Source organism: Numida meleagris, chromosome 2 (assembly GCF_002078875.1).
Source record: "Numida meleagris isolate 19003 breed g44 Domestic line chromosome 2, NumMel1.0, whole genome shotgun sequence".
Classification (NCBI taxonomy): Eukaryota; Metazoa; Chordata; class Aves; order Galliformes; family Numididae; genus Numida; species Numida meleagris.
In genome coordinates this window covers 81,722,518-81,734,623 of record NC_034410.1, presented here as the reverse complement: position 1 = coordinate 81,734,623, position 12,106 = coordinate 81,722,518, and the positions used below count along the sequence as shown (strand labels likewise).

Genomic DNA, 12,106 nt, shown 5'->3' with positions numbered 1-12,106 from the left:
GTCTAAATAATCACGGCTAAAAAGAAAATTGTAGTAAATTGCAGAGGAAACCAAAAGAATAAGGCAGGTTACAGAATTATATGTACAACAGAAGAAACCAAGAGCAGTTTAAGAAAGGTGATCAGGGACAATGAAGGCTGTTTTCAACAAAAACTATAGACTCCTTTGAAAAAATTATGAAATCTATGTATGTAAGTGTATCTATGCATATACGACATATATGTGTACACCAAATACATAGTTTGGAGTAATTAAAAAAAAAATAACAACTTCTTAAGGAACAAGCCCATTAGTGGCTGTAAAACAATTACTCATTGGCCCCATATGGAATACCCTGAAACAAGGACTGCTTGTATCTGGCAGGTTATACCAAAGAAAGGAGCAGACATTATGCGTCCTGTTTCTAATATACCTTTCCTAAGTGTATTTCAGTTGACACAGCTGCAAATGTGACAGCAAACTGGCCAAGTATTTGGCTTTACCAAGTAGGACAGTTCTTTGTTCTTAAAGGGCACATTCAGGATCATCCAATGGTGATGTTCTTTTGCTACTTATTTTTCACCCTGAATTTTAGACACAAAACTTCATCTATCTCATCTTGTCAAGTAACTCGTATGTAGGTCTCTCCAAAAGTAATGCCTCCTATTTATTTCCATGGAAACTACTACAGATAGAAAGATCACTATAACACTATTTGATAGAGCAAACTTCCAGCTACCCAACATTATTTTTTAACATAGTCACTACTGTCAGCTCTGCATTTTTGCCAGAGCTGAACAAAAGCCTGTATGCCACGCTTATAAAAATCTGTACCAGCAGAGGTGACCCGCTGTTGCTGTCACCACTGCTGAAACACACCACCCAATGCCTCACTGTGCTCATGTCCATTCTCTGGTCTCCTTAAATGTTCAACAAGGGTTGATGAATGTCAATAAGTGCCTTTTTTTTTTGCATGGAGGAATTGAATGACACACTTCTGCTCCACATGCACTTCCATGTCAGATGCCATTTTTTCAGACTCCCCCTCTGCTACTATCTGTAGCACAGCAACAAAATATAACAAAATATTGGTGGGAAGGTTCAACCACTACTGCCATACCATCAACATTCGCCTCTGATGTTGTGGGCCAACCTAATAAAACAGGAGTCATTACTTTCAGAGCAGCCCCCATACATTTAACTTCTGCCAAGTCAGCTTTGCATAATGCCTGGACTCTGTAATTTCAAGTAGGTCTGTTATATCCACAAATGAAAAATTTGTCAGCAAGCAAATAAGTGAATAATTCCTTGGCAAACAAATTTTATTCAGGTAATAGTAGAACCCAATAAGCATCCAAATCTGCCTTCATGCAGCAGCTAAATAGTTTTAATATTGAACCTGCTGACACAAAGGATGACATTATAGCTGTTAAGTTCTTTCCCATCACAACCTATGAGTACCAGAAAGACTTTCAGAACTTTTCCAGTAAAACACTGCTTTTTATATCAAATGAATTACTTGCCATCTATAACAGTAATCATACAGTAACAACAGTACTAATTGCTCCAACAGCTATTAAAAATCTACTCTTCAAAGGTCAGCATTAACATGAAACATACATTGTTTCAGGCTATCCTCCACATACTTCTGAGTCACTACTGGTGATACTTTTACAACATTTTCAGAGTATTCTTTACAATTACAATAGCTATGGGAATAACCTCAAGGAAAAAAAACCAACAACACAACAACAACAACAAAAACCCAAAGAATTTTTCAGTGAAATGTGAACATTACTCACTCCCCTCTGACTACTTTCATCTCTAAGTACAGCTGAAGAATAATCCTCTCATTTTAGGACATATTGTACTACGTATGCAAATAGGGACAACAGACCTTCTACTGAGAAAAACATCAATTTTGTAAAGCATTCCTTTTGCTAGTAGTCGCTTTCAAAGCATTTTAACACTTCTAAAAACAATGTCTTTCACAAGTGGTGATGCTCTCTCCTAAATTATTCTCAATTTCTCAATAATGGTGCCAGAATCTATGGCAACGTTGTCAAGGCAAAATTGGAAAGAATGAGATAACAAATGAGTCATGATGGTAAATCCAGTACTGCTCACGAGTTTAAAGGCTGTGAATTGAAGTGTTATTTTTAATCAAAAATACATCTTCAGAGACTGAGATTCCAGCCAGACTGATGATACAGTAATTAAATCCTATGAACTCTTATGAAACTGTCCACAACTGTTTGCTGTGGCTTTGTCCTCCTCTTTCCAGACTGGTTAATCAGCTCTGGGATGCTGCCTGCAAAGCTTAGTGGCTTGGGAGACCCTCTTCTCAAACACAACCTCTAACTTTTTTGGGTGAACAGGGAACTCAAATATTGAAGTTGAAAACACTGGGCACTGAAAAATTGTTGTCTCAAATATGTAACAGCCATGACATTTAGTTAAACACTTTCTGACTCTAGAGTAATGGGATGAAGATGTAAATTAAAAAAAATTGTGCTTTATTTTATAGCTCTTTCTGTGACTGAACAACTACTTTAGCCAACTTTGGCTGAAATGTGTAGATCTGTTATTCAAACAGGTCAAGCTGCCAAATGTCCTAGTGGTTTTTTTTGGTCTGGGAGTTTCCTTTCTGAAAGATCATGTTGGCTTTTCAAGACAGCTTGCTGCAGACTGATGATACCACTTAGAGGGAAGGTTTTTGGAAGATGCTTGAGGACTATGACCTGATTGTTTCTGTTTCAGGAGAACGTGGGCAGTTATTGGCTGCCAAAGATCCTATTATGGTGCTCTTCCACCTTCCCTCTATCTCTCATTTTCTTCCAAACTAGCTATCTTCTGGAGCCAGTAGAATATCTCCTTCAACCAAGCAAGCAGCCAACAACTAGCAAGTTATTCCTCTTTCTAAATTCACTATGACACAGACCATCTCCACTTCTTGCTTACTAAAGAGATGATTACAGTGAAAACAATCCTGCATACTAATACACAAACTCACATGAAACCTGGGGGCATCTTTCCCATAAATAGCATCTCTCAGGCAACAAAACATATATCTTACCATTATTTATATTACTGTATTATAACTTCTGACTACTGAAAATGTAGCCCACTGCAATCTTTGCTGATGGCTATACTGGGATTTCCAGCCATGAATCAAACAGGAAGTGAGAACTTGGCTCGTACCATCTGCAGGCAGAACATCTTGGCATCCCACAACACATGACATGGACTCTGATGTGGAAATGCAGAGTCCTGTATTCAGCTGGGGTCTTTGTCTGGCCACAGTCTGAGCAATAATTCTGATAATTATTTTCTGTCACTTACTGTTTCCAGGAGAGAGATGTATGCTCAGAAAAGCAGGAAAATATATAGCTATTCAAACACTACTATACATTCTAAGACAGCAAAATGCTTTTACTTTGCAAAACATAAAAGCAAAATATATCTCAGTGGTGTCTCTTACTCCTTTCTTGATTAGTTCCTCCTAATTTCACCTTCAAACTTATGCCTCACTGAGATCATACTTTGAAAAGGGCACTTTAGCTATTAAAAATTGGCTTTTAAGGATACCCAAACAGAATAATTGGCTAATGTATAGCTGTCTTAAAAAATGCAAATTTTTAAATGATAAAATTCATTATAATGTTTAATACACCAGTTCTTCAGACATTTGTATCAAGAAAGGTATCCAAAGATACCCAGGAAATATTCAACAATTCAATTATTTCACAATTAAATGTCTCAATAATTTGCAGACCCACCTCATATTAAGACAACAGAGTGACAGTAAATATGATTCTTACTTGAATTTGTTTCGTTCTTCACGTTCTATCCTCTGCAACCTTTCTTCTCTCTCTTGACGTCGTCTTTCTCTTTCTGCTGCCAAGGACTCCTGGTGCTGCCGGAAAGATGATGTAAGGAGACCACCCAAAGCTGGCCTGCAGAAAAGGGGAATCAGGTTTCTCAATGTCACTGTTATTGATTATACTGGCAAAAAATTAGTAGCAGTCATTCAGCAAGTAACATAAACCCAGCCAAGGGAATGACACGGCAACATTTACATATGGATGTTTCAAACTACTGACTAAGTATCTTCTTGCTAAATTGATTTTAGATACTATGATGAGCTTAAGAATGGCAGATAGGGTAGGCTTCCTATATTGCCAAGTTTTAAAGTACCTGTAAGAACTCTCCAGAATATTTCAGTTGCAATATTCTCTACTCTTAAACTTTGGTGTTTCTTATGTTTTTTCGAATTTGTAATCCTGCTAACAAAAAGCTGAACCCTATAATGGATTTTTGAAATTTAGAAGAAAAAAAAAAAAGCTGGAACACTTTACAAGCACTTTCCATACATCTTATGCAATAATGTTAAAAACAGACGCGTTATAAGCACTTGAGATTCCTGTACACAGAAAAACAAAAGAAGACCTCAGAATTGCCCATTAACATTTTAATGCTCTCTTAAGTAGGGGCTTACTTTTTCTTTACACACTATCAAATTCTGTTATTATGATTTTCTTGCTGCATGTGATGCAAGGGTACAATTAATAATGTGTAGGAACATATCAATAAAATACCCAGAGACTGCACAACTAGTTATAACAAACATGAAGTGCCATCAAAATAGCTATAACAAAATTAGTTGAAATGCGGCTGACGAATTACCCATGTTCCTTCCCTTGTCCAAGGCAGGATATAGTCTTTTTAATCCATTCCTGAAAAGTGTTTGTCTGACCTGCCCTCAAAGCCCATGATGGATGTATCACATCCAGTCATTTCAGAGCTTAACTATTCTTAACAGTAAGAAAGTTTTTTATTTTTTATTTTTTATTTTTTTTCTGATTATTTAGCCTGTTTTGTTCTCATTTTGTCCACAGTGAACAAAAAGAACAACTTACCAACACATGCCTTATGACTAAAGAAGAATTAGTCTGAAAGGTAACTTTCTCTGCAGTTCTCTTACCACAACTTAGAACTAGATGCTCCACAGTAGGTTACTATAATGAAAAGCTCTAAACGTCACCACTAGCAATGCACATCAAATTTTTGGCTGCTGTTCAGAAGGCTGTTAAAATGCATGGCCATGGAAATGCCCAGCCAATAATGTGGGACTTTTTTTCATCAGAAAGGGCAGCCTCTACAGTAAAGGCTTCTCAGATATGAAATTGATTTTTCCTTTCAGACGAAACAGCTCCAGGCAGTAAATGTACTTTAAAAAGCTACATTTATAAATTCTTATAGTTTGGTCTGGACACAGATTTTTCTTTTTTTTTTCTTTTTTCTTTTTTTACTATAACTTCTGCTTCAGATAGGAGAGTGGTTTCTCTCATACACCTTTTCCCCAAAGCGGTGGTAATGGTACTACCAACCTTTCACATGGCAAGAAAGCTCCCTCAGAAGAAACGTGCTTTTCTTTCTGTCTCTTAGACAGGAAATATCTAAATAGTAGAGGACAGCTTTATACAGATGTAAATGTATCCACACTGATTGAATTAGACTGATAAAGTCAAACAGACATAACTGATGTAGGGCAGATTCTGTGCATTGTTGTAACATGAGTTTGGTAATTAAAGCATTAAAGAAATATATACTGCCTTTTTTGAAAAGACTGAACTCTGCATAAAGGATGGGTCAGATCATTTCCCTTTTTGATTTACATGCCTACAGCACATAGTGAAGGCCTTTTGTGTAAGGGCACTGGTTTGCCAGTGAAAACAGGTGTAGGAGAAGACAAAAACGCTAATGCAAACTTATCTTCCAAGTGCCTATGTCTATGAGAGCAGCAATGCCACAGAACTTAGTCATTTCAGCCCAACTGGCAGCAGGGTAGCATGAATATAATTTCAATAATTTCAATAAATTGAATTTCAATATGTTCTATCCACCAGCACAAACATTACATAAGATGGTATAAAACTTGATATTCTGTAAGCCTCCTTTCTGGAACTCGTCCAGAGCTATAGTATCAATGCTGGATCATGCTCAAAACCATAAAAATCTACAATATTCCTCAGTGCTAAGAAAGAGGGAAAATAATTCCCCAAACCCTGACAGTCAAGTACGTGTGGTGATTTTTTCCTTGAATTTACTTTAAATTGATTTTAACTTTTGACCTTCTAGTGCATGCTGCAAGAGAAAGCTCTCAGCAGGAACACCGACACTGTTGAAAAATCACCACCATAAGATTGAGTATATCATCAGAAAATGCTCTGGAAAGTGGAAAACTGGACACTGTCTTCACTTGAAACCATCTAGGATCAGGAAGAGATGGCAAGATGAGGGTTCCTACCAAGTCTATGCTTATGTCTGTTCCAGTTATTTAACTTGCCATCCCATTCCATCCAGCTTCCTTAAGTCTGCAATCTCCATTTAGAGTCAAAGGAAGTTATGGCTTAATAAAACATGAAGGAAACTTAAATGAAGGGTGGGGTGATGCTGAGGGACACACAGCGATTGTAGTCTGCATAGCATCTAGCAGGTTGAAAACCTTCAGCACTGACTAAGCTCTCTGGGGCTCTTGAGTGAATACAAATTCTTATCATCTTATTACAGGGAAATTCTATGGAGATGTGCAGCTCAGTCCTGCATATGGAATTCTAACATGACCCTAGTAGTAGAATGCCTCCATGTGCCAACACCTTGTTTGGAGGTTTGATCTAGAGCAGTTTGGCTAGCACTGTTCACTTGGTTAACATTTGCAGACTTACAAATAGCAGCTCTGAAATCTAAGTAAAAGATTCAGAGCCATACACTCAGAAAAAAAGGCAACATCTAATATATCCATGTGCCGTATTAGTTTTGCCAACTCTTGGAAACTAGTCAAATCAATATTAACTATCCAAAACTTGTTACTTCCCACTAGTTTTTTTAGGACTCCATACATTTTCTGAGTTGCAAATTAGAGTGTAGCACACACATGCTTTTGTATCAAAGCATTTGTTTCAAACAGTCAGTTCCAGACTGCCATATTACCTATTACAGTTTATTGTGAGAAATGGTTAAAATGAACAGCTGAAGTTGTGAGAAGGTTCTGTTGAAATAAACTGTAAGTAAACACATAGAAATGTAGCTAGTTCACTCCTTCTGTGGCATTGACTTCTTGAAACGCAACCAGGATTTGGGTTTCCAGTCACATTTAGAAAGCAGCAGTCAATGAAAAAACGCTGATTGAGCTGAGTTAGTGCTTGCTTAGTGGTTAGATCCTGCACTGTCCAGCCCACTCAACAGGACCCTTTCTCCTACCTGAAGACACCTCACACCAAATGCTGAGTTCATTTGCATTATGAAATGTAATGAACTCACAGCTTCACTGTTGCTATCGAACAATGAAACATCATTCAGATGCATCAAACCTCTTATAAATGTTAACTGCAAATGAGTAGATTTTAGTGCTTCAAGTATTCTATCTTTGTTTTTCTACATGTGTATAAACTAAAACTGGAGGAAACAGATGTTATTTTCACGTTTTACAGGACTGCAGAACATCCAGAAGGAAAGGCAAGTGGTAAGATGTACTCCTCAAACATTCTAAGCAATTTGAAAATGGATTTGTGTATGTCTGGTTGGTCTGTAAAATCTATTTTTTTTCTATCCTCGTGGCAATAATGGCTAAAGTAAACTCATAGTTGAGTGGCAAATGGAAGTGGGATCAGACAAATGAGCTTGTAGGAATCCCTGGGATAAGACTTTCCATAATTTCAATACGTTGTTGCTGTCTGCAGGGTGATGACACCTCTGGGCCTCAGGAAGGCTCAAGTCTTACTGCTCTAGGCTGCATTTTAAAAATAGATAAGTAAGGAAAAGATTAAAAAGAAAGAAAGAAAAAGAATCTTGCACTGAATTAAAGGTGGTAAGAGATTTTAAAAGAAACTAATATGTGAATACTCAATAAAAACATAATAGAGTGATGACCCACAAAATTGAGTTATAGCTAATATTTGCCAGCATTTTAATGTTGGTGTCATATATTACAAAATGGTAACATCAGCCATTTGTTCAATTCCACAAACATAATCCAGAAAGATCCTTACTCTGAAAACTATTTTCGTTCCTGAAGAGAACTTAAGGGTACTAAGAATGGATTGCTAGTATAAAAATACTAAGAAAAGCTTTGTTCTACTCGTTAAAATCAGCAAAAGCTAAACAAGATAGGCTATTACAATCTCGAGAAAACATTCAGAAAGAACACGTTAAAGTCCAGGAATTTGTGAACATAGCTCCATGCCATATCATTTTGACCTTGGAACAAAAAATAAATAAATAGAAATAACAGGTGACAAAATGCACACAGGGTTGAGGATACAAAGCAAAAACTTTGTCAGCAAAAACTCTTTTGAAGAAAAATTCAGCTCATCTGGCCTACTGCTGCATTTATCACCAAGTGAAATCGTCATCATTATAAAAAAAAAACAAAAAAACTCGTTGAGACAAGATATCTAATGGTTTTCTGACAATACTCCATCACAGACTATATCTTGCAAAAGTGAAAAAGGGACCTGAATTATTATAATTTTGTTGAAAAATAAAGACAGAATGTCTGTCTTATTCTAAGCCACTTTGTTACACCGAAATTGCATTTATCAGCTTAAAATGTTCTTCATTAAAGTTGGACAGAATCTTCTGTATTTTTCTCTGTTAGTTGAATTTCTAAAATTTATGAAATGGAAGTCATATCTATAGCAAGAATACCAAATACAAAAGCTTATTTTAGGAGCTGAAAAGTGATCAATTGACACATGAGGGGAAATCCCCTTAGGTCAAGAGATTAATATTCAGGATTTTCTTGAATAAAACAAGGGTCAGAATCATTAATAACTTTAATAAGCAAGCACTAATCACCCATCCTTCCAGCATGCTCCTACCCCAGCAGTCATGGGAAGGTTGCAAAGGGGACAGCCAGAAGTTCCCGTCCGAGACAGGCCTCAAGTAACTCTAAATGCCTCTTGGCTTTAAGAAAATAAATCCGCTTTCCAGCTTAAAAAGGGACCAAAGAGGAGGCAAAGCTGCCAAGAACCATATTGCTTTTCGTAGTTAAAGAAACTCTCCTTGTGTTATGTCTCTCTACATGACATGGCAAATTCAGAAGTGTGTTGATAGAAGATTTAGCAAACAGACTAAACATTACTTGAGGAAACTTTACAAAACTTCTCTCAAAAAATAAACAATAATTTGAGAGATAAAACTACTGACTAATGCTTCCTTTGAGGAAGAAACTTGAGAATGACCAAAAGAAGAACTGATTAGCGTTGGACTTTTAACTGGCCTGAAAGGCTCCATAAAATGAAGCTATAACAAGACACTGCTGTGCAGAGCTGGAGCAATGCACCAGGACTTTATGCACACGCAGAAGTCTTGCAGACTGACATTTACAGTTTTTAAATTGTGTTTCTGTCTCTGTGTGACACAGTGGCCAACCTGTAGCTCCTGAGCCCCTTTTGAGTCACAAATCATGTGGAAGTGATTTGTAAAGCCACCCTCTAGACAGAGGCTAACATACGTGTTTCCCTAAATACCAGTACTGCCGGTATTTGGGAGTGTCCGCATCCTCCATGTGCACTGTGTGTTCAGCCAGTAATGCTTATGTTTTAGTCTCAGGCTGTAAATTGTCTCATGTTTTTTGTTTAAACCTATGCCGCTGCCATATAACAAAGCAGGCAAAGCTGCAATCAAGAATACTGCTTACACAGTAGTTCAATGAGCAGCTAGGCCAGTGTAAGCCACCACCGCTTCCCAAACTGTAAATCATCCAGTAATTCCTAAGGTCGCTTTCCCTAGTAAAATTTCAGTAATAAAGTTGAGGCTTTTGCCCTGGGCCAGTATTATCAACTACCAAGCTATCCCTTCCTCATTATGTTATTCAGAGTGAAAGATGTGCTTGGCATTTACCACAAGAGAAAACAGCCACAGTCTTTGGTCTGGAAGTCCAGAAGTACATATTAAGACACATAAAAGATGGTAGAAGCAGAAGGAAAATAAAGCCAAGGAAAGAGGAACTGTTCTTGGGAGGGCAGCAGCTTTATAGAGTGTACAGTGGGTTTTATTTCATAGATTTCTTGCTTTTCTTCAGTGTTTAAGTCAATCCAGAGTGCAGTTTAGTGATAGATAGCTAATTGAAAAAAAGAAATAAAAAAGGGAGGGAACCTGCCAAGAAGTCTCATCCAGCAGCACTTCCCTAATGAGGTCAATTACAACATCTAATTTTAGAATTTTAGTAGAAAATATACATGAAAAATTGTTTACCATCCTCAAGCATTTCTGTTTTGTTTTTAAGAGACACAAATTTGAAATACCATCAGATTGCCAGAAAATCACTTTCAAGCATCTGGAGAGGAAACAAAATTATAAGGAAAAGTATTTATAGACTTTTTCTGAAATTCTTGCTTAAGCTTCCAGTATGATATTTAATATATCTTTAAGATCAGTGGAGAAAAAAATAATCTATAATCCAGCCATGCTAAACTCTGTCTCTGTGCACCTTGAGTAGAAATAAATGCTTTAAGGATAAACTGGGAGGTACATTACATCTAAAAAACATATAAAAACATTGAGCTGAGTCAGTGTTCAAGGTTCAGCAAAAGAGCCTACTGCTGTAGATCATAATGCAAGTAAGAGAGAAGACAGGTTAAGGGATTATGAAGCCTTTCTTCTTTCTTAAGTCTATTTTCTATTAGTCTGGAGATGCTGGAGGGTGCATCAAACTGGAATAATTTGCAAGTGTTCTAGCAGTGCTTTACCAAACTTGGACAATCAGAGGAACATCAGAATGATCAGCCAGAGCTGGAGACTAAGTCCACACCAACTGGCCAAGGGGATCCAGAAGTCAAGGTTTGCAAATTGAACTTTCTGGCATTTGAATGATCAGATAAAGGCAAGAGAATGGGGACTATGAGCTCCTGTTCCTAGCATACAGTGCTAGCTTGGTTAATTGCATAACTGTGTGACTACCAAGCCCTGTGGGAACTGTCTCCGGGCAAATGCTTCAGAATAAGCCTACCTTGGCAAACACAGCAGCAGAAAACAAAATACATTTTCCTGGCAATGAAAAGCCGATGTCAAAGTCAGGTACTCTTGCCACATAAGTTAGACTCTTTCAGGGTCTCCTCTAACTATAGCTACTCCAACAATGCAGACACCTCAGCACCAGAAACCCACTGTGAGGAGCTGGCAAGCTTTGCAAATAGAGCTGTTCCAAGTTGTCAGTGACTCCTGAGAACTGCAGACTTAGGCTGCAGTTTTCAGTTTCAGTGACCATAAGATTCAAAGTCTGAGGAAGCAATCTCTGGCTAAACAGAAGTATCATAGACGTGAAGATAAGGCAAGGAAATACAGAACAGTCTTGCAACAGACACCTTTGTCCCCTGGACAAGAACATAACTCATCAGATGTACAGAAAAATGCTTTTCTCCTTGATGTGCTCCAATGTCTGGCTATTCCCCTTTGTGAGCAAAATTTCTGAAGCTTTGAAGTTGAAATTTAGATTTTTTTCCTTTGGGACTGGAGGAAAGAGTTAACTGGTGATTTAAATCATGAAGACAGGGAGCAGTATATTTCTAGAGCAAAGCGGTCTTTAGCAGTTAGAAACAGGAGGACTGGGTTATACTGGTATGCATTAGGAACAACTTTCATAACCAGAGAGATATGAGAGAATCAATAACACTTCTTTCTCAATAAAGGGCCGGGCTGAAAGGGCCCTACAATTTGCCCTTCTTCAGCAGGATTCCCATGGCTGCAATATGCACTTCAGAAACAAGGCTCTCCACAGGAGACCAGAGAAATGAGAAAGAAGGACAGTATTGCAAGAAGTTGGCAAAAGGCGGCAGCTGAATTTAGAAACCAAGAAACAGTCAAGTAAGCCTTTTCTTCTGCTGTACAATCAAAAATACATACATTATGCGTATTTCAAAGTACAAAATCTGGTTACTTTTGCACTGAATCATACTGCTCTTTTGGATTTCCTCTGGTTCTTAGCCAAACAGGGTTTTAAAAGTATGAATGTCAAAATATAAACCACTCTGCTCCTTTCCACCTAAGTTTTTGTAAGTAAAATGCAACTAAGGTTTGGAAAGGCCTGTCAGGACAATTGGACGGAGCATGAATCATTCTCCAG

The 12,106-nt window shown here is 37.6% G+C and overlaps 1 protein-coding gene across 4 annotated transcripts in view; it reads right to left on the bottom strand.

Moving 5' to 3' along the window:
• The window catches only part of FHOD3 (formin homology 2 domain containing 3), a 360,289-nt gene that overhangs the window by 72,936 nt on the left and 275,247 nt on the right, over window positions 1-12,106 (bottom strand). For all 4 annotated transcript variants that reach the window (XM_021387316.1, XM_021387312.1, XM_021387314.1 and 1 more), the window contains one exon: window positions 3,801-3,935. In XM_021387316.1, the coding sequence (XP_021242991.1) occupies window positions 3,801-3,935 (135 nt within the window). The remainder of the gene's footprint in view (window positions 1-3,800; window positions 3,936-12,106) is intronic.